The 26,491-nt window shown below is 40.6% G+C and overlaps 3 protein-coding genes across 4 annotated transcripts in view; all 3 read left to right on the top strand.

The window, feature by feature from the left end:
* Positions 1 to 16,169, top strand: part of LOC125298465 — a 29,215-nt gene extending 13,046 nt beyond the window's left edge. Inside the window, exons 1-7 of one of the 2 annotated variants that reach the window (XM_048249217.1) lie at positions 2,803 to 2,883; positions 11,021 to 11,332; positions 14,646 to 14,693; positions 14,960 to 15,010; positions 15,558 to 15,665; positions 15,850 to 15,891; positions 16,004 to 16,169. In XM_048249217.1, the coding sequence (XP_048105174.1) occupies positions 2,844 to 2,883; positions 11,021 to 11,332; positions 14,646 to 14,693; positions 14,960 to 15,010; positions 15,558 to 15,665; positions 15,850 to 15,891; positions 16,004 to 16,134 (732 nt within the window). In that variant the 5' untranslated portion in view covers positions 2,803 to 2,843 and the 3' untranslated portion in view covers positions 16,135 to 16,169. Of the gene's footprint in view, positions 1 to 2,802; positions 2,884 to 11,020; positions 11,333 to 14,645; positions 14,694 to 14,959; positions 15,011 to 15,557; positions 15,666 to 15,849; positions 15,892 to 16,003 lie in introns of those variants that run through there. The other variant, XM_048249216.1, reaches the window with a different exon arrangement.
* Positions 16,170 to 18,766: 2,597 nt separating this feature from the next.
* Positions 18,767 to 23,594, top strand: LOC125298463. The gene is made up of 7 exons (XM_048249213.1): positions 18,767 to 18,836; positions 19,194 to 19,505; positions 20,219 to 20,287; positions 21,199 to 21,303; positions 21,694 to 21,798; positions 22,959 to 23,008; positions 23,185 to 23,594. Exons 1-7 carry the CDS (start codon positions 18,797 to 18,799, stop codon positions 23,428 to 23,430), a joined length of 927 nt encoding a protein of 308 aa, XP_048105170.1. The 5' UTR covers positions 18,767 to 18,796; the 3' UTR covers positions 23,431 to 23,594.
* A 2,350-nt stretch (positions 23,595 to 25,944) lies between these two features.
* LOC125298235 overlaps positions 25,945 to 26,491 on the top strand; it is an 8,290-nt gene continuing 7,743 nt past the window's right edge. The window contains exon 1 of the mRNA XM_048248940.1: positions 25,945 to 26,042. Within this exon, the coding sequence (XP_048104897.1) occupies positions 25,945 to 26,042 (98 nt within the window). The remainder of the gene's footprint in view (positions 26,043 to 26,491) is intronic.

Here is a 26,491-nt window from a genome sequence, read left to right as displayed (position 1 = left end):
AGGTGTGCCGTTTTTTGTAACAGTGGACCCAAAGATTGTTATTTTGTTTTGTGGAAGATTGTACGTTTTGTTTGGGTTTCTTTGTGTAGCTCTACTGTATAGTTGTCCTGCTCTTTGTGTTGCGGGTTGTCACCTGTCCGTGATATCCAGATCTGACATCTTCAACTATCCCCCCCCCCATTAGCCTATTCATAGTGTGTGTGTGCATATATCGGCTTGCCCATTTTGGGGTGTATTGCACTCTTTACAGTATCAAGAAGTTACTGGGTTCATTGTGTGCCCAGTTTGGGGTGTATCACCATTGTGGATAGAGAAGTAATTTTTCCCATTTAAACGCTTACAGAATAGTTTTTGTGAGGAATAGTTTCTGTGTGTGTGATTTGCTTTGCAGTCCCATAGACCCTCCCTTTGTGTTCAGTCTGGGTACTACGCCTTATGCCTCCACTTCGTCATGGTTGGCCTGATACCCGTATCCGTCCCTCAGCAGTGGCTATAGTAGAGAGCTGCCCCTTTTTGTTTTGTTTCCCTTGCCTGCCACTAGGGTGAGAAATGCCCTTTTCTTATTTTCCTTACAATGTTTGAATGTCTGTGTGGGGTGCCTGTTACTGTCTAATTCTTGTGAGAAAATCACTGCTCAGAACCTTGAAAATAATAGTGGTTGTAAATAAAATATATTTTTGTATCTTGGATCAGCCTCTGTCTAGTCATTCAGTTGTCTACCCTAGGCGGGACATTCTGTTACTAAGGCAAAGTTGCCTATGTTAGGTCGAAGTTTGGGGAAATCTCACTGATGTCGGTTGTTAAGGGATACATCCTTGTGCACAATGTTGACGAGTATAGGTGATGTGGTCAGTGAATATTTGACATGCCACAAGGGGAGAGGTAAGCTTTGACAAGTCCTATTGACCCTTTCATCAATAAAAGCAAAAACAATGCTTGAACGTTCTATTTGGGCCCCAATCTACTTCCTTTGACAAGTCCTAGAAGAAGTCTGCCTTTTCTCTGTATCGGGAGACTGCGCTTGTTAGCGACACGGCATAGTTCTCCGGTACCATGAATAAATCTCTGAGATTTCTGACTGACTGCTGACTCTGGATAATAAAAGGCTTATTGTAATAAACCCTTGGTGTAGAAGCATAATCATGGCCTCAAATGAAAAGAAACACTCTGAAGTTTTATTATTGGTATTTTGATTGTATGTCAGGGGTTCTGATATAGAAGGAATACCTAAAATATGGAATAATTACACAAAAGTCTCTATTTTTTTTTTTTTTGGTTCAACGGGTGTTTGTAAGATGGACTATACATCAGAATGAATACCATGACGGGGGGAAAAACATTAATTTCTCTGTGACAAAACATTCCTCCGTGCGTTGTCCATAAAGGCCCTGGGACCCTGTTATAGTGTAATTCCAGTGGAAATTGACCCAAGGGTGTTTTTCTGCATTAAAACACATCAAATAAGCCGTGGAGACAGTAATTTTCGTTGATCAGCCACTAAACCAAAGTAGCCGACAAAGTATGTAGGCCAATCGGCCCACCAGCTTTTTTTACTTTGCAACCTACAGAGTTTGACAGGTACGATATTTCGAAACGCCATGTTATTTCCCATAGACATTTGACGACCGGAAGTTGGGTGGACACGGATGTTTCGGAGGCAGGACTTATTCCGGAGAGGTCTATTCATCTGGTCAGGTTAACGCTAAACCCCCACTAGCTAGCGAGCTAGCCATCAAGAAACCAAGCTAAACACATACAGGGCTCACAATAAAACGGTCGAGCAAACACATTGTTCAAGAGACTAAGTTCACCCAAGGGTAGGCTACTTACAATTTCAACAGCAACAAAGTCAGAGTCCTTTTTTCAGTCTCCTTAGAAACTACAATCTGACAAAATTTTCGAGGCACTTCCGCTGAGTCCCATCCGGATTTGTTCGGGCCGGGACCAGAAAGTTGCATATTCGGTTTTTCCGCAGAAACAGACTAGGGGGAGACGAAGCACCCACCAACAAAAAGTGTTGTAGAACCATCAGAACGACTCTCAACCTGCATAATTAAGGTCATTTTTGCTAAAATTGTTGCATAGGGCAATTCTTTAGCTACGTTGTTGGTGCTTCGTTTTATGTGCAGGGACCTTGAGCAAGCTATTGACGAGGTTTGATGCTGTTTTGAACAATATTACTGGTTAAAAAAATGCTATTTGAGAAGTGTTTCATTGGTATGACAGAGACAAATCTGCCTATTATACGTTTGCGTATCATCTGTCAGTGATTTTGACGTCATTATTTAAAATTTGTCTAAAAATGTCTAAAATTTTCTTCAGGATGAATAAAGTATCTATCTATCTATCTATCTATCTAATGAGAGTCAAAATGAAAACTATTAGAGGAATATGAACTGGTCTCAAGGCCCTGGTGTGGACAGAGTGGGGGAGCCAAAATGGACTGAAGGTCACTACAGCTGGAGGACATGACTGCTGCAAGGGCCTGTGGGCAACGGGCTTGTGCAACAACTCATCACTTCCTTCCTCTTCTTTTAGTCTGTGTGTGTGTGTGTGTGAGTGTGCGTTTGGGTGTGGGTGGGTGGGTGCGTTTGGGTGCATGTTTGTCAAGCGCATGTGCGTGTGTGTGACGTCCAAAACTCCTCATAGCAAATGAGAGAGTGTGTCTGGCGAGGGAAAATATGGAAAAGCAACAGATGACATGAAGGAGGAATCGGAGAACCACAAACCTGTAGAGAGAGAGAGAGAGAAAAGGAGAGAGGAATTGGAGAACCAGAAAACTGTAGAGAGAGGAGAGAATGAGCCATGTTGGACTATCATCTGTTTTTAGTGTTGCGTTAAATATGAGTCAATATCTGATCATATTATCTTTCCTCCTTTCTGGTGAGTTGATTGACTTTCTTTTCCTCTCCCTTTTTGTCTGTCTCTCTCACACATGATATCTTTGTGTGTATGTGTACAGGGATGTAGTTATGAAACTAGAATTGCGTTTCCGAGGAACTGCAAGAGTGGGTTTGATCAGGGGCATGGAACTCGGCTTCAGCCAAGGATTCCAACGGTACCTCATTTATAAAAATCGGGCACACGGATCAAAATGCATAAATAACGTGGTTGCTATGCTGGTTGCTAGGGCAATCATGCTGGTTGCTATGGTGGTCGCTAGGTTGACATTACAGGGGTGGTTTCTAGGTTGTTGCTAGGGTAATTAAAATGGTTGCTAGGATACTGGTGGCCGCTATGCTAAATAACACAGTTGCTATGGTGGTTGCTAGGGTTAAAGCCAATCAATAGGGTGATTTAACTTCATGTAGCCGCCTGCAGCCATCTTAAGCTGACTGCATAAAGTGATTATTTTAAGAGATACATTTTCAAACCAGAACTGTGCATAGGTCATGGTTAAAAATGTATCAGAATCTCAGAAATAATCACGTAATGCAGCCAGTTTAAGATTTTTAAGAAGTCAGATTTGTTAAAGGCAATTAAATTTCTGCTCACTCTCTTCTGGCTGCGGTTAAAGGCCAGCGCCTCCTGAGAGGCCTGAGGGGTCAGTTCTGAGGTTGACGGCTGCTAGAACCGAAAAATGGACTGCATTTTCTAAAAAAGACAAGGAATAATATTTCAATCACTGATCTGCTAATACACATGAACTGTTTACATACTACTGATAGCCCATTACTGTAGTGTACATAATACTGTGCCCATTCAGATACGTTAAACATCAGGCGTCCTGTTTACACATTTAAACAATATTCCCACTTCGAATTTCGCCTCCAAATTGTAGTAACTACATCTACAAAGTCTAAGGAAGATAACCAGGTAGTCTGTTCAAAGATAAGATACATTTTGACAGAACACCAGCCCTCGGAAAAGTAGTAACTAAAATAAAAATCCTTTCACTTCATTGTTATTGGCTTGCAAAATCGCGGTTGGTCTGTTTACACATTAAAACCATACTTACAATTTAAATTTTGACTCTACATCGTTGTAACACCATACCAAGGGTCTTAAGAAGTGAGTCAAGTTGGCTGATCACGTTTTTAAGGCGAGACACGGCAGGTGAAAACATATTTTTTTCATGCACTGGTCAATTTCGAGATTTTGAGCTAGTCTGTTACCTTAGCATGTATTCTATCACACTACTACAACAAAAAAGTCAGATTTACACATTTAGGTGTTTATTTCATTATATTGTGTCTACTCGTGCCTGTATCCTAAATTCAGCCAAAGTTAGCATTCTAACCTTGCATGCACTCCCGCGACCGTGACCCAAAACATATCGTGTGCATAGACAGTAAAAGATATGGACAGAGTCATCATATGACACATATGACAGGTGGACCGCAAATGACCTGCAAATGTAAACACTAGTCTACACTAGTATCAGTGCTCTCAAAATGAATGTGATCGCGTAATGACAATCAAAAACCCCACATTAAAATATGCTACTCGCATAGGGTGGGTGCACCATATAATTCATTTTAAAACATAAATGTAGATATAATTAGAAAAAAAAACATAAAGCAATTTTAAGTTAGAATAAAAAACTTAAAATGCAGTGCCTATTTTAGAGATGGGTTTGGGGTTGGGTTAGAGATGTGAGGCTAGTGCAAGATGGCGGGGCTTGGATTTAAACATGGAAACAATTTCATCATAGATTGCTTTCAGGAGCTTCTGGGAAATGGAGTTGCCCTAATTTATTTAGAGAGTTAATCAAATGAAACAGAGAAGTATCGTCATGTAATCCATTCATTTCAACAATGTAACTGCATTCTAAATACCAACTATTTAACTTGTAACTGTAACGGAATACAGTTACTCATAATTTGTATTCTGAATACGTAACGCCGGTACATGCATTCCGTTACTCCCCAACACTGCTCTTGTGATAGCTGCACCAAGAGATTGAGTATGTAGCCACTTACTTCATTACCACCATGTCTACATTACTGTTCTAAATGTCCTAGTTGTTCGTAGATAAATGTGAACAGCACTCGCCACATTCATAGCCTAGGCTACTGTCAATCCCCCAACATAAATAAATAAATAAATAAATAAATAACAATACTAAAAAAAAAAACTTTAGCCTACTTAGATACTGAAATACAGATTAATATGTTTGGTTCAATAATCTAGTCTAGTCAGTACACCAAATAAGGAAGGCCTCTAGACAGCAATTATAAGAATAAAATATTGTGGCGAGCGCTCACAGAAAGATGCAAGATGTACTACAATTAATTAGAATCAGACATGAAAACTCAGTATGTGAATACTGGCCAGACATAGCCAAACACACTAAGATACTCAGTCGCGGTGGTTAAACTATTAGTAAAAGTTAACATGAACTTGACACTATTATCAGTTACACACACACTGGAAACCACAGAAGGCAAGTGAACATGCACATAACAACACTAAAACATGACTTTTATGTTAACCAGAAACAGTCCCATGAGCCTTTGTGCTAACTAGCTCAACTAGAATGATGTCTCCCCCTCTGGTCGCTACAATATATAGATCTAGCAGTTTGGTCTTTTCATGTAGCCTTGGCAACTAGACATCTAGTATAGGCCTGAATAATATGCACATGAATTGACACTAGTTAAACCAAAGTCCTTTTAGGCAAGTCCCTCCACTCGGCGGCCATATTGCAACACTTTTTGGGCACTCATCTGGCATCCTATTCGGCAGAAATGCGCGTGAGCAAGGCTTCACGACACCAATCTTGCTCCAGCGGCGAGTTCACAACACATAATTGGCACGATGTCTTCACAACACACCATATGATTGGCTCAATGTATTCACATCACTCCACATGATTGGCTCAATGTATTTACATGTCGACTTTTTGCCGAGGAAGGGGTGTGATATGTGTAGACAACGTTACAAACTAGCCCCATGCATTTCTATGGAGGATTTTTTGAGTGCTGTGTCTCCTCATTAGAAAGTCTCTGGTTAAACTCACCTCAACATGTCATTTAACCCACCATGGGCAATGCTAACACTGTTACAAACAGTGCAGCGTGCAAGACTAGGCCTATCATTATTTTTTACTCTTATAAACAAGGGTACACTTGGGTCTTACATTTTCCTTTTTTGGGGGCACTGCACTGACTCTGCCGTGACTCTCCTGTTCCTAGATACACTGAACTGATTTAGTTTGGGAGAAAAGAGACAAAAAGCCCGCCTACACTGAAAACTGATTGGTTGATTTAGCGAAACAGGCCAATCAGGATGCTCTCTGTCTTGGATGCGCTCAGACACACACGCACCACCCCTCTCTCTCTCCCCTGTCGTGTGCGCGATACACTCAGATGCACACGCAATTTTAGGTATCCCTCTCGCGAGCGCGCTCTTGATTGCTCGCTCTAGATTCCGGGAGATTTGATCTAATTTGCGGGTGTCAGGGAGCCGCTATCAATATGCGGGAGACTCCCGGAACTTCCGGCAGACTTGCGATGTCTGTCTCCCACTCTGAGCAAGAAAACTCAACTTCAGAAGCACTTACATACACCAACCATTCTAGACTTTTTTACAGAGGGGTTTGTTGATATATTATTCCTAGCCTGACTTGCATGACATTTTATGCCTAAAAACATGGCAAAAATCGAATTAGGGCTATTGACATCATATTCTGATTTACAGGATAACAAAAGTAGATATTCATAAATCCCTCTGTACATTTTTCCCCATCTATTATCTGAACACAATGAAAACATAATTTTGAACCTGGCTGTATCCAATGCTCAGGTTTCTTGCCTTAAAATGTATGCAAATTAGCGCATATTTAATTAGATAATGCATAATTTGCATATGTAAACATTAAATTACAGAAATCTTGTAATACATTTTTTCCTCATATTAATGTAATTAATCAACTGGGTAAGTTTCATAGTGATATCTGCAAAGTAACGCGTTACTGTAATTCCACTACTTTTAGTGGTAACGAGCATGTAATGAAGTATTTTTGTAAATCAAGTAACGCAATTACAATTACTGAAAATTCAAAGAGTTCATTACTTGCGTTACTCTGTTGATCTTGAATGAAAGACAAGATGACAGATGCACATTTGCTGCTTCTGATCTAACGTCTCCTGACCTAGCTGTGTTTCCAGCGGTTGTATTTCATGTTTAGATTGCAGATGCATTCTTTACAGTTAATAGGAGCCTCCTCACATTACTCCTTATTTCGTATTTATGCTAAAACACATAAGAGTGCATTAGGCTACAATTTAAATGGGCATCTTAAAAGCCTTTTCCCCTCTCGTTTCCATCTCGTAAGCTCCACTACAGTAAAAGCGCATTATTGTTTATTTTATCTCTGCTCTTTTTCGCTTATTGTGCAAAAGCCTCGTTATATAAATTTTACATTCTTACAACATAGCCACGCCACAACACCAATAGGCGTACATACAGTAGCCTATACAGTATATAGCCTTGGCACAAGCAAGTGCACGTTTAACTCTAGAGGAAAAGCAGATTTCACTTACCAGATAAAGAAACCTCCAAATTTGCCTACCGTACAGTACGTACTACAGCGACTTAAGTTATTAGTATGTTTACATCGGAATTGACGTCCATGGTGTTATGGATTCATTTGTCTGCAACGGAACATGCAACTTCTCTCTGGAACACCTTATCAGCTGAAGAGTAACCTTCTGCATAGTGCGCGACAACCCCAAACCCTTGGATGCACATAAGAACTTATTTCGGTAGGTCAGCACTTGTGCAGCGCAGGCTTTTCACAAACTGGTGGTGCTTAAAATGCTATATAATACAACTGTGTTCAAAGCAGGATGAGGATAACCTAAGGTTGTAGTAGTAGTAGTAGTAGTAGAAGTAGTAGTAGTAGAAGGCAAGCAGTAGGCAGTGTGCTGTACATATCTATTAAACCGCCTATATGGTGAGGGTGGCGCAAAACAAGGTTAGGGAAGCCTTCATGCATTATAGAATGTTTTGTGGTCGGAAAAAGTTTGAGAACTCATGCACAAGGCTATTGATTTGAAGGCCCGTTGAAACTACAATAAATACTGTAGGTCTAAAATTAGGTTTATTGTGTGTGTGATTGTTCAGTACTGTTCATATTGACATTTTAAAAACAGACTTAATAGTAACGCAAAAGTTACTTTCTCTAGTAACTAATTACTTTTGGTATACAGTAATTGGTAAGGTAATTCAATTACTTTTGAAAGAAGTAACTAGTAACTGTAACTAATTACTAATTTTCAGTAACTTGCCCAACACTGCAAATGAGTGAGTGTGTCTTCAGCAAGAGAAAACACAGAAGAGCAACAGAGAACCCGAAGGAGGAATCGGAGAACCACAAAACTGTAGAGAGAGAGGAGAGAAAGACAGAGGAATCAGAGAACAAAACTGTAGAGAGAGGAGAGAGGAATCGGAGAACCACAAACCTGTAGAGAGAAAAGGAGAGAGGAATCAGAGAACCACAAAACTGTAGAGAGAGGAGAGAAAGACAGAGGAATCGAAGAACAAAACTGTGGAGATAGAGAGAAAGAGAGATGTGCAGGAAGATCATCTGTTTTTAGTTGAGTGTGAGTGTTAGATATGACTCAATATCTGATCATATTATCTTGCCTCCTATCCGGTGAGTTGAGTGTGTGTGTGTGTGTATTGTATGTGTGTGTACAGGGTTGGGTAGTAACGGATTACATGTAATCTGGATTACGTAATCAGATTACAAAAATCAAGTAACTATAATCAGCCCAGATTACAATAAAAAAAATGTGTAATCAGATTACAGTTACATTGTTGGGGATTACCTGATTACATTTTATCATGCAAGCAATGCAACTTTTTAATGATAGCCTAGTTATCTTTTAATTCGACAAGCTTCGGGCTTGCCGGTTCGATCCCCGACCAGTAGAAAAAATGTGGGCGGGGGAAGTGGTTGAGCACTGCTCTCCCATGCCCACATCCACGGCTGAAGTGCCCTTGAGTAAGGCACCCCTCATTGATCCCCGAGCACCGTTGTAGCAGACAGCTCACTGCTCCGGGTTGGTGTGTGCTTCACCTCACTGTGTGTTCACTGTGCTTCACTAATTCGCGGATTGGGAGACCAAATTTCCCTCACGGGATCAAAAGAGTATCTATACTTACTTACTAACTTATTTACTATTGGGGCAGGTCTCTCGGCACACTGCCTGATCTTTTCCTCCTAATCTTAATGTAGCCTTTTGTTTTAGTGTTACCGTTTACTTTGAGAAAGTCACCAGGTCCCCCTGGTTGAAAAACATCCCAAAGGAATAATTTTCTCACCCCCACAATTGAAATGGACATGGTGTCATTCAATCTCAGGCCATGTCCCTGGGTCAAAAAAATCCAGCGAAAGCTAAATTCATTGTCCAGGTGTGCCCTTATAAAGGTTAAGCTGAGTTGTGCATGTTTGGAGAATAGTGATCCATGATCACATCCATGACTAAGTGATCAATTTTGGGATGGGGAAAATTTCAACCACCAAAAATACCACCCTCAAAGTGGAGAATAGCTATAGAAATGTTTTAGTTTTGGGTGTTTTTCAGACAATGGGACCTGGTGACCTCAAAGTAAATGGTAACACTAAAACAAGGGGCTTAAGATTTGTGGAGGAAAAGATCAGTTAATTCACACAGGAATGCTTTACTCAGAACAAAGAGATTTCTTAGATGTAATGAAATAATAAACAGAAAAAAATAGAATGAGAATTCTTTCATCAATTCAGTGGTGGTGTCTTTTACTTAAGGGACATATTTATTGAAGTAATCTAAAAAGTAATCCAAAAGTAATCAGATTACAAAAATCAAGTAACTATAATCAGCCCAGATTACAATAAAAAATGTGTAATCAGATTACAGTTACATTGTTGGGGATTACCTGATTACATTTTATCATGCAAGCAATGCAACTTTTTAATGATAGCCTAGTTATCTTTTAATTACGACAAGCTTGGGCTTGCGGTTCGATCCCGACCAGTAGAAAAAATGTGGGGGGGGGAAGTGGTTGAGCACTGCTCTCCCATGCCCACATCCCGGGCTGAAGTGCCCTTGAGTAAGGCACCCCTCATTGATCCCGAGCACCGTTGTAGCAGACAGCTCACTGCTCGGGTTGGTGTGTGCTTCACCTCACTGTGTGTTCACTGTGCTTCACTAATTCAGGATTGGGAGACCAAATTTCCCTCACGGGATCAAAAGAGTATCTATACTTACTTACTAACTTATTTACTATTGGGGCAGGTCTCTCGGCACACTGCCTGATCTTTTCCTCCTAATCTTAATGTAGCCTTTTGTTTTAGTGTTACCGTTTACTTTGAGAAAGTCACCAGGTCCCCCTGGTTGAAAAACATCCCAAAGGAATAATTTTCTCACCCCCACAATTGAAATGGACATGGTGTCATTCAATCTCAGGCCATGTCCCTGGGTCAAAAAAATCCAGCGAAAGCTAAATTCATTGTCCAGGTGTGCCCTTATAAAGGTTAAGCTGAGTTGTGCATGTTTGGAGAATAGTGATCCATGATCACATCCATGACTAAGTGATCAATTTTGGGATGGGGAAAATTTCAACCACCAAAATACCACCCTCAAAGTGGAGAATAGCTATAGAAATGTTTTAGTTTTGGGTGTTTTTCAGACAATGGGACCTGGTGACCTCAAAGTAAATGGTAACACTAAAACAAGGGGCTTAAGATTTGTGGAGGAAAAGATCAGTTAATTCACACAGGAATGCTTTACTCAGAACAAAGAGATTTCTTAGATGTAATGAAATAATAAACAGAAAAATAGAATGAGAATTCTTTCATCAATTCAGTGGTGGTGTCTTTTACTTAAGGGACATATTTATTGAAGTAATCTAAAAGTAATCCAAAAGTAATCAGATTACGTTACATGTTTTTGGTAATCCTGATTACGTTACTGATTACAAAAATTGCCATGTAATTTGTAGTCAGTAATGGATTACATTTCAAAGTAATCTGACCCAACCCTGTGTGTGTACAGACATGAGACCATCATGCAATTTATATGTTCAACAGTTCTTGAGGGTGTGGAGTCTGAAGTCATCACTGTGCAAGAGGGACAAGATGCCAACATCAAATGTTTTCATGCACTGGCACATGACAACATTAAATACTTCTGCAGACATCCATGTAGACATGAAGATATCCTTATCACATCTAAGGACCAGTATGACTCTCAACCAAGATTTTCACTGGCTGACCATGGGACTGGGAAGTTTGATGTCACCATCTCTAAAGTGACGTCTATAGACGCCGGAACATACTATTGTGGAGTTGGCCGCTACATCAAAGACACGTTTGAAAAAGTCATTTTAAACGTGATTTGTGGTGAGTTAAACTTACTTTTCTTTGGTTGTGATTTGTTTTGTCATGGAAACATGTAAATATTTGTTTACTTTTATAATTTCTTACATTGACACACAATATGTTGTTTTGTATTGCAATGAGAAAGAAAGGTACACGAAACTCCACGAAGCCCCACATGGATAGCATGGAACCATCGTTTTTCGTTTTGATCTGTAGCTCCCCCGCTGGACTGGACCCCCCGAAAGGAGGGTAGGGCAGACACAGTTTTCTGTGAATATCTCGAGAACCGTAGGGTTTAGGAGGACCACTTTTTTTTTTATATTGATCTTAAGTGGCCATGTCAACCCATTCCATAACCACTCATTTCATGTATAGCGCCACCTAGTTAAACACAAAAAAGTCAAAATGAGGTGTTGTAATCGCAGGTATCTGTGACCTAACATAGTCAAAACTGCACGAAATTGGAAGTGTAGGATCCTTATGACACCCTCGCTGCGCGGCAGTCATAATAATAGCAGTGCCTCAACAGCAGCAAGAAAAATCACTGTTTTTGTTAAAATTTCAACCTCTACACCCCAGATAAGTTTCTGGGGGGTAAAATAAAGGTATAGAAAACCAACAAACCCAACAGGCCGTCCATGCATACTGCGGATTCTGTGAAATTGAATGATTAACTGAAAGGGGTGTGTGGGCGATTCAAAACTTTGGTTGAGTAGGGGAGACTAACTTGCCCGACGCGCTGTTCAATAACTTCCAGAAGCGATAAAGTTAAGTTCCTTTATTGTAGAAAACAGTCATCTCCAGAATATCCAACACAGCTCAGTATCAGTTCATGACGTCAATAAATCCAGTTCTTAAAATCCACAAGTTTCATGTATTCTACAACAGCTTATTCCATTCAACAGTCATCAAAATGCGGTCAGCAAAAAGTAAGGCTTCCCCCATCACCCCCTCTCTGTTCATTCACAAAAACACCTACTGTAGCAGGTAATATTATGAACCTTGCCGCCACCAACACCACGTGACCCAATTATCGTGAGCAACCACAGGTGCATAACACAGACGTCATCTGACCCCAACAGGGTGTGTTAAAAAAAATAGCAGTGGTGAGTTCAATTAGGGTGGGCGTCAATTAGGGCATTCTGGGAAAAAAGGGTGTTAACAGGTGATCCTTATTTAAGAAGCAAGGCAACTTGCATGCTGGCTGTGCATTTGTCCTGAAAAAACAAGGAAAATGGGTCGTTCAAGACACTGTTGAAAAGATGAGCGTTTCTTAATCAAAACATTGATAAAAGAGGGGAAAACATACAAAGAGGTACAGAAAGTGATTGGCTCCAAGAGGATCAAGGAAGACCTTCAGTTGACTGTGATTGGCTCCAAGAGGATCAAGGAAGACCTTCAGTTGACTGTGATTGGCTCCAAGAGGATCAAGGAAGACCTTCAGTTGACTGTGATTGGCTCCAAGAGGATCAAGGAAGACCTTCAGTTGACTGTGAGTACTGGTACAATCCGAAGACGTCTTTGTGAAGTCAACCTACCAGCAAGAAGCCCCCGCAAAGTTCCATTGCTAAAAAAAAGACATGTGCAGAAGCGGTTAGAATTTGCCAAAGAGCACATTGACTGGCCTGAGAAGAAATGGCATAACATTTTGTGGACTGATGAAAGCAAGATTGTTCTTTTTGGGTCTAAGGGTCACAGACAGTATGTCAGATGCCCTGCAGACACCAAATTCAAGCCACAGTACTCAGTGAAGACAATTAAGCATGGTGGTGCAAGCATCATGATATGGGGATGTTTCTCCTACTACGGTGTTGGTCCTATTTACCGCATACCAGGGATCATGGATCAGTTCGAGTACATCAGGATACTGGAAGAGGTCATGCTGAAGAGGAAATGCCTTTGAGATGGACCTTTCAACAAGATAATGACCCGAAACACACCAGCAAGCGAGCAAAAGCATGGTTCCAGATGAACAGGATTCAACTGATGGAGTGGCCAGCACAATCCCCGGACCTTAATCCCATAGAAATCTTGTGGGCTGACATAAAAAGTGCAGTGCATGAGGCAAAACCAAGAAACACAGAGGAATTGTGGAATACAGTACAATTAACCTGGGCTGCAATACCTGTTGAACGATGCCAGAAGTTGGTTGACTCCATGCACCACAGATGTGAAGCAGTTATCAGAAACCGTTAGCCTGGCGAGCCAGACCCACATTAAAATGTAGGGTCTGGGCACTCACCGTTCGCAGTGCTCAGTCCGAGGGGCGGGATAATCAGTTGTATTTCAAATTCCCTCTGCACGCAATAGGATATTTGTTTTCAAGTAGCAGGGAATTCAAGCCAAACTGTTGCAACTCTGCCATCAATCGTTATGTTAAGCCCACCAAACGACTCTATACACGATTTCAATGCCTGATTAAGTTTCGATTTCTGGAGCTCACAAGCCAACGGAGAGTTGCTAGACTAGCCGCTAGGGGCGCGTCTAGATTTCTAGGCTAAGAAACCGTGGTTTTGCAACAAAATATTAGTTTAGGATACTCAGCCAAGTTCACTTATCAAGAATTTCTTAGTTTGTACAGTACATTTTTGAGTTTCCAAGGAAAGATGGCAACGCTGCTATTTTTTTTGAACATGGCATTTCTGACTTTCAATGAAATATCATTATTATTATTTAAGTTTTGATGACTTTGCTCAATTGTTTTGCTTTGGAATAGAATGTTCTGTGTCCCCAATGCATCTGTGTTCATTAAAGGTGCCATGTGTAAGAATTGAGGTAAAAATATCCAAAAAATTAGCTACACGCATCAAAAGAATGAGAAGAAATAATGGCGATGATGTCATTAAAAAAATGACAAGGTATAGTGCTGCAGAGATATCAACCTGAATTAGCATGCTAAATTACTAGCCACAGCCCGACAGGTGTCATAATACCAGTTTCGGCCATGGGAGGCGGTATGCGGGCAACATAACCGCCAGCCAAACTGCAATACACGTGTCTCGGTTGTTACTCTAGTGTAGACCAACTCACTTTCTGGAGCTATACTGCCCCCATCTTTCATGGAATGTGGAATATGAATTGATTTTTTGCCAGATATTACATATGGCACCTTTAAAGTACAATTTGTTTGAAGAATTTTGACATTTACTCATTTTTCTAAAGGCACTGCTATTTTTTGAGCACAACTGTATATGTAGACAAGCCACAAAATCCCTAAGACTGGTAGTTGGGGATTTGTTCATATTGACAATGCTATGACTTCCCATAGCTTAATGTGTCTTTAATGGCTGTTCCTGGACCATTGTGTCTTGTCTTTCTCCTCATTTTACTGCAGCCTCAACCATCTCGGCAGACACCCCATCGATCACAACCACTGAACCAGGTCCAGCAGATTAACTTTTCTCAATGACACAACACCTGAACTTTAGATCAGTTATACATCTCAGCTCCATTCAGTGTAATTCAATATTTAGAGAAATTCAATGAGATTTATTTATTTATTTTGATTCTTAACTTTTAATTTAATTGGTTAATTCCTGTTCCCTGCCCATTTTAATCTCTCTCTCTCTCTCTCTCTCTCTCTCTCTCCTCTCTCTCTCTCTCTCTCTCTCTCTCTCTCTCTCTCTCTCCTGTTGATTATCTCTGCAGACTTCATCACTACCTCCACGGCTAAGCCATACAGAGCCGCTGATCCATCAGGTCTATCAGATTAACTTACACATTTACACCTGAGGAGTATTTCACAAAATCTAGATAAGGGATTAAACTGGGATTTTTTGGATATTCTGTCTGAATTAAACCTCGACTTGGTTTCACAAAAGAGATGGCACATAAGTTACCATAGGGATCTATGACCAGGCTAACAGTTGGCTTAGTTATTTCTACTATTAATCATGCTGTCTTATTGGTCGAGCCAACTGTCACTCAGACCTATGTGTCATTTTTAATGGGATTTTTTTTTTATTATTTGCTTGCAAAACACCACAGATTGTCTGCCTAATACAACTATTTTTATGTTATCATTTTAATTTTAATGAAGCCACCTTATTACTTATACTTTCATAATTCTGCCTTTGTAAAATATACCTCTGGTTATACGTATTGGTATATTTTGGCATATTGTTGTGCTGTTCTATACTGATTGATGTGTACTATCCCTGGTTATAATGGTATGTGTATGTGTTGGGACTGTATGCAGTGTTGTGCTGTATTGATTAACTGGTGTGTTTTTATCCCGGGTGAGCAGGTAGCCTGGTGTATGTGTTGGTCAGTGTAGGTGTGGTGGCTGCTGTGATGGGGCTCATCATGCTCATCCTCTACACACAGAGGAAGAGGAGACACACACAATCCACAGGTATGTACACACACACACGCACGCAGGCACGCACATACACACGCACGAACGCACGCACACACACACACACACATACACATACACACAAAAACACACGCACACACACACACACACACACACACATACACACACACTTGGGACCCACATACATGTGCTTATTATAACAGTTGTGTTGATGTTTCAGACCAAGATTATGCAAATGCAGTAGTGTTCACACAACCCACAGGTATTCAAACTCTCTCTATCTCTCTAGGTCGTATTCAGACACACACACACACAAAATGACTATTGAAGATCACTAGAAATGTCCCATAAAACAGCTGTGTGTATTTTTTCAGATTCAGACTATGTCAATGCAGCAGTGGTAGCCAATGCCCTTCCAGAGGATCAGACCAACATCTACCAAAGTCTCCAGCCAGATGCTCTTCATCATGATGTTTATCAAACTCTTCATAGAGCCACGGATTAGATAGGCAATAGGTCTCTCTCTCTCTCTCCTTTCTCTCTCTCTCACACACACACACACACACACACACACACACACACACACACATACACACACATACATTCACAGACACACACACACACACACACACACACACACACACACACACACACACACACACACACACACACACACACAAACACACACAGGACATGAAACATAGAGCATGTACCCCTCTCTCTCTCTCTCTCTCTCTTACACACACACACAACACACACACACACACACGCCACATGCACACACACACACACACCATTTTGAATCTGTCTTTTTATTATTGTACCTTGTGTATTTCATGTTTTCTTTTTAAAATAGTATGTACTTTACTTTTTCACATGATCTGGGAAGGGCCATTTCTAGTCTTCTGTAGGAAGACATTTTAAACTTTCAGATCTGTGTGCAAGAAAACCATATACAGTATGTGTATTCTGTATATTGTATTCATGTGCTCAATTACATAAAAGTCTCTATTTTTGTGTTTGTTTCAATGGGTGTTTATAAGATGGACTATACATCAGAATGAATACCATGATGGGTGTTTATAAGATGGACTATACATCAGAATGAATACCATGACGGGTGTTTATAACAGTGTTTCCCAAACTTTTTTTCTGGGGACCCACTTTTTAAAAATGACAGACCATCGTGACCCATTCACTTCAGAGCAAACATACAACCACCAATATTGTGTTATGCCACAGGTTCTCAAACTTGTCGATGCCCCGTTAATGTTTGTGCAAAAAGGCATTCATGTCCCTTGAATTTTGCAACTGCAAGGTCCATGGCAGGCGCCCCACAAAAATGTTTCATTTTGCAAGTGAGATGTCCACACTGTCCCCTCTGCGACGCGTTCGCCCCCCAGTTTCAGAGCTATTCTAAATGCAAAATTGCATTGGGCCGTGGCTGTAGTTAACAAACTAGATCCTAATAGAAAACTGTTAGCTTTCCTGGCTAACTGGTATAAGTTAGGCCCATTACACAACAAATTGTGCTGGAGACCCAAATAAAATCTCCTGCGACCCACCCGTGGGTCGCGACCCAGTCTTTGGGAACCAATGGTTTATAAGATGGACTATACATCAGAATGAATACCATGACGGGTGTTTATAAGATGGACTATACATCAGAATGAATACCATGACGGGTGTTTATAAGATGGACTATACATCAGAATGAATACCATGACGGGTGTTTATAAGATGGACTATACATCAGAGTGAATACCATGATGGGGAGAAAAAGATTCAAACATTCCTCCACGCCTTGTCCATGAAGGTCCTGGGACCCTGTTATAGTGTACTGTAATTCCAGTGAACATTGACCCAAGGGTGTTTTTCTGCATTCAAACACATCAAATAAGCCGTGGAGACAGTATTTTTTGTTGATCAGCCACTATAGAGCTTGCTCCGGTATACGCTATAGCTCCAAAACAGTGGATTACTGTAGCTAAGGGCCATGAGCGAAACGCTTCCCAAATAGCATTTTTTAACCAGTAATATTGTTTAAAACAGCATCAAACCTCGTCAGTAGCTTGCTCAGGGTCCCTATACATAAAACGAAGTACCAACAACGTCGTTAGCGAACCCGGAGTTTATTACAGAAGACTTAAAGAACACTTACCAACTGTCCCTCTACCAGCTCCCCTCGAAGGAAGCTCTGTATAAGGCATTACATTCCGGCAATAGACGTCATGCTCCGTGTGAGATCTCAGTCTTATGTGAGATTACTGTGAGATTAACAGTTTTCTGTAATAAACTGTGTTTGCTGGTGCTTCGTTTTATATGTAGGGACCTTGAGTAAGCTACTGACGATGTCTGATGCTGTTTTGAACAATATTACTGGTTAAAAAAATGCTATTTGAGAAGTGTTTCATTGGTATGACAGAGACAAATCTGCCTATTATAAGTTTGCGTATCATCAGTCAGTGATTTTGACGTCATTATTTAAAATTTGTCTAAAAATGTCTAAAATTTCCTTCAGGATGAATAAAGTATCTATCTATCTATCTATCTATCTATCTATCGAGAGTTCAAATGAAAACTCAAACACAGACATTAGAGGAATATGAACTGGTCTCAAGGCCCTGGTGTGGACAGAGTGGGGGAGCCAATATGGACTGAAGGTCACTACAGCTGGAGGACATGACTGCTGCAAGGGCCTGTGGGCAACGGGCTTGTGCAACAACTCATCACTTCCTTACTCTTAGTCTGTTTGTGTGTGTGTGTGTGTATGTGTGTGTGTGAGTGCGATTTGGGTGCATGTTTGTCAAGCGCATGTGCGTGTGTGTGACGTCCAAAACTCCTAACAGCAAATGAGTGAGTGTGTCTGAAGAGCAACAGATGACACGAAGGAGGAATTGGAGAACCACGAACCCGTAGAGAGAGAAAGAGAAGAACAGAGGAATTAGAGAACCAGAAGCTTGTAGAGAAAGAGAGAGAAGGAAAGAGGAATTGGAGAACCAGAAGCTTGTAGAGAAAGAGAGAGAAGGAAAGAGGAATTGGAGAACCACATAACTGTAGAGAAAGAGAGAGAAGGAGAGCTGTGTTGGAGAACCACAAAACTGTAGAGAAAGAGAGAGAAGGAGAGCTGTGTTGGACTATCATCTCTTTTTAGTGTTGTGTTAGATATGAGTCAATATCTGATCATATTATCTTTCCTCGTTTCTGGTGAGTAGATTGACTTTCTGTTGCTCTCCCTTGTTGTCTGTCTCTCTCACACATGGGGGCAGCTGTGGCCTACTGGTTAGCGCTTCGGACTTGTTACCGGAGGGTTGCCGGTTTGAACATGTTTGATAATAGTGGAGGTTATTGTCCAATGTACCAATACCAGTGGCATTAAATAGTTCTTAGAGTATTGATGAGTGTACATATTGTGAATGTGGATAATACAGTGTGATCTATTCTGAAATTTCAGAGGTGGGTAACTTGCTTGTGTTTACTTGCATTTAGCCTCCACTACATCCCTGTGTGTGTGTGTGTGTGTGTGCAGCCATAAGACCATTATGCAATTTGTGTGTTCAACAGTTCTCGAGGGTGTGGAGTCTGAGGTCATCACTGTGCAAGAGGGACAAGATGCCAACATCAAATGTTCTCATGCAGTGGCACATGACAATGTTAAATACTTCTGCAGACATCCATGTAGAGATGAAGATGTCCTTATCACATCTAAGGACCAGTATGACTCTCAACCAAGAATTTCACTGGTTGACCATGGGACTGGGAAGTTTGATGTCACCATCTCTAAAGTGACGTCTACAGATGCCGGGACATACTACTGTGGAGTTGACCGCTACATCAAAGACACGTTTGAAAAAGTCATTTTACACGTGATTTGTGGTGAGTTAAACGTACTTTTCTTTGTATTACTTTACATGCATTTGGTTATGATTTGTCATGGAAACATAGTAATAGTGTTTTATAATGTCTTACATTGACAAGACAGCCCAAGCTGTTGTTTTGTATTGCAATGTACTGAGATGAAAGTGGAGGCACACTAGTACACGTTCTCACAATTAGAGAAACTTCTCATTCATGGATTCAGGAAGTGGTAATGTGGTTTATTAACAGAAGTGTTGCCATGGTGAGAGATGTGGTGAGAGCCCTCTACAACCCCTCTTCCTCTTTTGTTTTATCAAAGTGAAAAGCTAACAAGTTTTAGCAAGGCACATATCACAAATTATCATGAATTGATGAGTGTTCATTAATGATTTATGGTAATAGAAATTAGCCACAACATTAAATTTACATTAGTGGATTCATCATCTATAGCTACTATTGTTCTACCTCCATTTAAATTCTGAGGAAGCCAGTAAAGTTCACTTATATTCTATTATCTTCCATGCAGTTTAATTGACCAATGGGAGGTTTCTTTAAATTAAAAAAGTCTGCAATATCACTCTCTGTCAGTTCATGTCATGAAACGTTGCACTACTGTCTGTTGCTTGCAGCCCAAACCACTGGGCCTAACATGTCAGAATAGTGTGATCAATGCGCCTGACCTCACTTTTTAACTGATACACCACTGATGTCTGCAATATCACACTTTGCAGCCCAAACCACACAGCCATCTGTTACACAGCCTGGGCCAAGCACGGACTCTGATGAAGAAGACAAAGAAGGTTAGTCTTCCCTTACTTAGTTTTTGCTTCACGTGAGTCAATGCATGATACATACCGCTCACCTGTTATGCAACAGTATGTGCACTTACATATTACGGGCCATGTTTTGACAGTCTAAAATCAACTGATTACGTGTGTTTAAGGTCTGTTCACGTTGACTAGTTTGGCTCGATTAGAATAAATTATCAGATGCCAGGCGCATGGTTCAAATGCAAGATGGCACTCTCATAAGTTTATTGGATGTCACACACAAATTACATTATCAGTTAAGAATCAGGAGCATTTTTACCTTGGTGATTTATTATAATGATGACAAGTGAACACTTCTCTGCAGAAGGGACTATGATAATGTGCTCGCAAAATAACAGGGAAATACTTTAGACCATTTTAAACTTTAGACCTTACTTTAGACCATTTTAATCTTGGTCAGTGTTGTAATTATTTTCAGTGGTATCAAAATAGCAATGTGCCGATGTGGCTGACCTCATCTCTTCACCAACACACCACTGGGTGGGCAAGTAGGCGTAGGTGTGCAGCAAATGGGAAGACGACAAGTATTGGTCTTAAACATGCAGAGACACGTGGCCTCCTGCCAAGTGCTGCAATGTGCTGGGCATAAGATGGGGCCTGACATCTTAATTGGTCTTAATTGTACCACAACTAAGCAATTATGTCTACAGTATGACCTTCAAGGATTTCAAGGTTGAAATCTTGTGTGTTTTGTTTCACACAATGCAATTATTTTTTTGGCATTTTCTTTCTCTCTCCTCACCACATATATACATGCATACTTTTTTTAAAGTAACGTGCCCAACACTGATAGTCCCAGGCTGTAGTATTACAGGAAACTGTTATCTTGATAATTGTGTGTAATCCTGTCTGCTGTCATCTCTCGCACATCTTAACTTCAGATGATGCCAGTGAGAAGAACAACACGGACAATTCAGACTTTTCTCCTCGGACAAAATCAGGGCCAGTACCAAAGGACACATCCGACCAAGCTCAGACAGAACCAAGTGTGTGCCATTTATTTATTTGAAGGGAACAGTCTGTGATGCCCATCCTTCTTATCCAACACACATTCGGTCAAATTCAGAGATCTGTACCGCTTACTGTATTGTGCTGTATTGTTGTGCTGCTCAGATGTATTTGTGTAAATTGTAATGCTTGTAATGTGTGTGGTGGACTTTTGTACATTGGTGCTGGTCTGTGGTGGTGTTTGTGTAGTAATGATGTGTTGTTGTGTTGTGCAGCTGGTCTTGTGTACATCGGTGCTGGTCTGGCTGTAGTGGTGTTTGTGTAGTAATGATGTGTTGTTGTGTTGTCCAGGTGGTCTTTTGTACATCGGTGCTGGTCTGGCTGTGGTGGTGTTTGTGTAGTAATGATGTGTTGTTGATATTGTCCAGGTGGTCTTGTGTACATCGGTGCTGGTCTGGCTGTGGTGGTGTTTGCGTTGGTCCTCAGCCTCTTCATGTTCTACAAACGGAAGACCAGAGGCAGGAAGACATCAGGTGAGAGATTATCTCATACACACTCTCATTCTCATTATATCTCAATCATTGGGTGCGAGTTTGGCACCATATTTTTGCCGACAGTGCATGCACACTGTGGCCAGAGCGAGTCAGAAGCACAAAGTCAGGCGGAGGTTAATTAATAAAAGCTTTGGCTAACGCTGACTAAAAGCAGTGTTGAACAATCTATCTATAAAGCAACAATGCATTAGACGACAGTACAGGTGAATAGGGTACCATTTTTAACTAGCATGTATTCATTACTTTACATTAATTACATTAATATGAGAAAAAAATCTATTACAAGGTTTCTGTCATTTAATGTGTAAATATGCAAATTAGGCATTGTCTAATTAAATATGCGCTAATACATTTTAAAATATGAAATCTGAGCTATGTGGATAAAGCCAGGTTCAAAATTATTATTTCATTGTGTTCACATACTAGATGGGAAGACAATTAGAGATGGATTTATGGATATCTACTTTTGTTATCCTGTAAAAAAATATATTTTTGCCATGTTTTAGGAATAAAATGTCATATAAATCATAAATTGTAGCCTATATTTTAGAATAAGTGACAATACTTTTGAGAGCACTCCTGTTTCTCCTGCATGTTTTCATGCACCTAGGTTAGTTTTTTCCAAATTAAGAACTTACTTTATGAATGGAAGAGAGTGGACTTCAGTAGAAATTACACAACTAACCCTATTGCCTAGGCCTACCCATTTACTCATTATCATACAGTACTCACTCACTCACTCACTCACTGACTCACTCAATTACTCACTCACTCACTGACTCACTCAATTACTCACTCAGTCACTCATTCTCTGACTCACTCACTCACTCACTCACTCACTCATCTGGTCCATTCACTCACTCACTCACTCACTCACTCATTCTCTCACCCAGTCACTCACTCACTCACTCACTCACTCACTCACTCACTCACCCAGTCACTCACTCACTCACTCATTCTCTCACCCAGTCACTCACTCACTCACTCACTCACTCATTCTCTCACCCAGTCACTCAATCACTCACTCATTCTCTCACCCAGTCACTCACTCACTCACTCACTCATTCAACTGGTTCATTCACTCACTCACTCACTCACTCATTCTTTGCTTCATTCACTAATTGTTTTATATCCCACAGCTCCCTCTGCTGGACACACACCAAACACTGGCTTAGGAAATAATCACCAGGTGAGCCTTGTGTGTGTGTGTGTGTTTGTGTGTGTTAGGCAGTGATAGTAATATGAAGGTATTGAGAAAACACTAAAAAGGAATTGCAGGGGAAAATGTGTTAAGGTTTCTGAGCATACAGAACACATCAAGTGCAAGTCATGTCCATGTCTTCCCTGTGTCTTCCCTGTGTCCAGGTCCAGTGTGACTATGCTGAGGTCACAATCAGCCCTGGTAACCCCGCCTCCAGTCACAGCACAGACCCATCAGTCCCGCCACTGTCCAATCAGAATCCAGACTCAGTAGACTACTCCACAGTCTGCTTTGACCGAGACGAGGCGTCTCTCCAGTACGCCACTGTGAGATTCACTGACCCACCAGCAGGGGGCGACAAAAAAGGAAGTACCCTCGGGTCAGTGATCTACTCCACCATCAACCTCTAGATACAAAGGCAACATGAATGTTTGGTTGTGATGCTATTTTGCCAACCCACTTGTTTTTCATTGTAACATTGTTGGGCTGTTGTGGCGGATGTGTCGTGGCTCTCCTGTATCCAGCACAGTGAGATTCACTGATCCACCAGCAGGGGGAGACAAACAGAACCAGATATGGGGTTGGGAAGGGAGGGGGGGTACATTCATAAAAGCGTAATTGAAAGTATCTTGTCAGTCAGTCAGACGGGTTTTGTACTTTATTCTTATCTTTCTTTTTTTACATTTTCAAGTATTGAAGTATTTCCATAGGTTTCTGCTATAATTTTCACTAGCCTGCCCTACCAATGTCTTAAGTGAGCATTAAAGCAGTGTGCTGTTTTTTAATGTAGCTTTGTTTATCACAAGTTTGATGGATTAATTTATATCTACACAATGTATATTTAAAATACTCTCTCTGAATGTACCTGTAACACTTAAGGATTATCAGTAATTTATTATGTGAAAGTAAATAAATACTGTATCAGCCAGTAGGCCATTGTGTGTGTGTGTGTGTATATAGATAGATAGATAGATAGATACTTTATTGATCCCCAAGGGGAAATTCAAGATATGTGTGTGTGTGTGTGTGTGTGTGTGTGTGTGTGTGTGTGTGTGTGTGTGAAAGAGACAGAGAAACCAGGGTAGGATGGGTATTGCATTATACATTAGTGTTAATTTCGTCAGACGAGACGAGAGGAAATATGTTCGTCAACAACCTTTTTTTTCATGACTAAGACGAGACGATGACGAGACGGCAGTAATGTCCTGAAACACTGACTAAGACTATCTTAAGATGCATTATTTTTGACGAAAAAAGACGAGACTAAAATGTTTTGCATGAAATAAAAACTAAGATAAAATCTCTCTTCATTTTCATCTACAAAATGAGAAGACAGAATATCTAGCTGTTACGTTTTCAAAATATTCCGAATGAGTTCATACTCAACAGCTTTCCTGTAGGCTAGTCTACGTGCTGTTGCTGCAACCCTGTGGCTGCAACACGAAACTACATGGAACAAGAACAATGGAGATTTCTGCCAGAGTTAGCAACCTAAGCTTTATGCCACAATGCTACATACCCAGAAGAAGCTTCTCTCATACAAATTAACATCCCCCAGAATGTCCATACGAAAATGTTCATCATGTAATGTCAACTATTTAACTAGTTAGACAGATGATGCAAAGTTTGCTAGCAAGTAAGCTAATATGGAAAGTTCGCTAGCAAGTTAGCTATGGCTAAGATGGAGAGTCTGTTATGAGTCTGGCATATCTTACATAGACAGTGTTGCAGAACTGTTTTTACATACAAGTTGGTTCAATATTGCAAACAACTCATATATATATTTTACCACGTCTGCTCGCGGACCACTTGGGATAGCTTGCGGACCACCAGTGATTCCCGGACCACACTTTGAGAAACACTGGTCTGAAATATGACAGTGGTCCAGTCAAATCTTTTACTGTCTATGGTCAAATCCCAGCCGAGCTACTGTAGCTCGACTTACCTGTGCATGTAAACATACTGACTGACAAAAAATCAGAATGAGTAATTATAACAGACGAGTAGCCCTGTGGACACACAATATTGTTGGAAAATTGAGATGTGTGACACACTATTTGACTCAAATGGTAATCAGAAATAATTTGTTATAAAAAAAAAGACTAAAATGTGTTGACTAAAACTGACTAACACTAAGATACCTTTAGTTTTCTTTTGACTAAAACTAGACTAAAATGATGAGAGTTTTAGTCGACTAAAACTTGACTAACAAAAATGATATTTGAATGACTAAATATGACAAAGACTAAAAAGGACATTTCGTCACAAGACTAAGACGAAGACTAAATTAAAAATAGGTGACAAAATTAACACTATTATACATACATATACTCTATATGTAGGTATGGACCCTTTCAATCTGGCTCTAGAGGATTTCCGGTTGAAATAATCAGAACCAATGCAGATACTTTGAAAGGAAAATTCTTTGTTGAGGGGAGGGTCACCCATTATTTCTTCATTCTAGGAGGGAGGGTCACCCAACTTTTGTATTCAGGAAAATAGCAAAATTTGGGCTGTCTCCCAGGGCCTCGCGTCTGATGGGCCTCGCACCTGGCCAAAGATGGCATAAGCGTTTATTCTTCATTAACGCCTATTATAGCCTAAGCAAAAAGCTTAACGTGGCTTAATGTCCTAAAACAACGACCAGTGATCACCAAATTTCTCTCATATTGTTCCTCATAATCACCTCACTTTTTTTTCTTTTGGAGAATGTCCGAATCCCAGGACATAACGCACTGTAGGCTACCTCATAATAGGCTCGAGATATAATTCAAAATAGGACAGATAGGCCCAGGCTACTGCACTTAAAACTTAAAAGATTGAACGAACCTTCTAGAACTTTTAAATTGCGATCAGTGACTGGCATCGGGTGAACGAAGCTTTTCAAAGTCGAATAGGCAATTAAAAACTATTTGCGCACCTCCATGTCACAGGAGAAACTAGTGGGTTCGCCCTTCTATGAAATGAAAAAGACTTCTATCTGCAAGCTGACCTATGATTTCATGGCTGAGTTTGCGGCAAAGTAAGCAAGAAAATGTTTTTTTCTGAGTCAGGATATGGTGAGTCACCCACCCGACCAGTGGGCTGCGGCTGAAGTGCCCTTGAGCAAGGTACCTAACCCCTCACTGCTCCCCGAGCGCCGCCGTTGTAGCAGGCAGCTCACTGCGCCGGGGTTAGTGTGTGCTTCACCTCACTGTGTGTACACTGTGTGCTGTTTGTGTTTCACTAATTCACCGATTGGGTTAAATGCAGAGACCAAATTTCCCTCACGGGATCAAAAAAGTATATATACTTATACTTAAATGGCTTATGGCCAAAAAGCCTATGTAGCCCATTAAATAAATAACGAACAGTCCCTAACAAGCGTTTGTCTGACCAGTTGTCACATTTTCAAAACTCTAAACACAATTAGCACAGCATCGGTCTTTTATGGCCATACCATTCACACATTTCATGTCGTTTTCACACAAT

The sequence above is a fragment of the Alosa alosa genome, chromosome 7 (genome assembly GCF_017589495.1).
Source record: "Alosa alosa isolate M-15738 ecotype Scorff River chromosome 7, AALO_Geno_1.1, whole genome shotgun sequence".
In the NCBI taxonomy this organism is placed as follows: domain Eukaryota; kingdom Metazoa; phylum Chordata; class Actinopteri; order Clupeiformes; family Clupeidae; genus Alosa; species Alosa alosa.
This window is presented reverse-complemented; position numbering and strand designations above follow the sequence as displayed.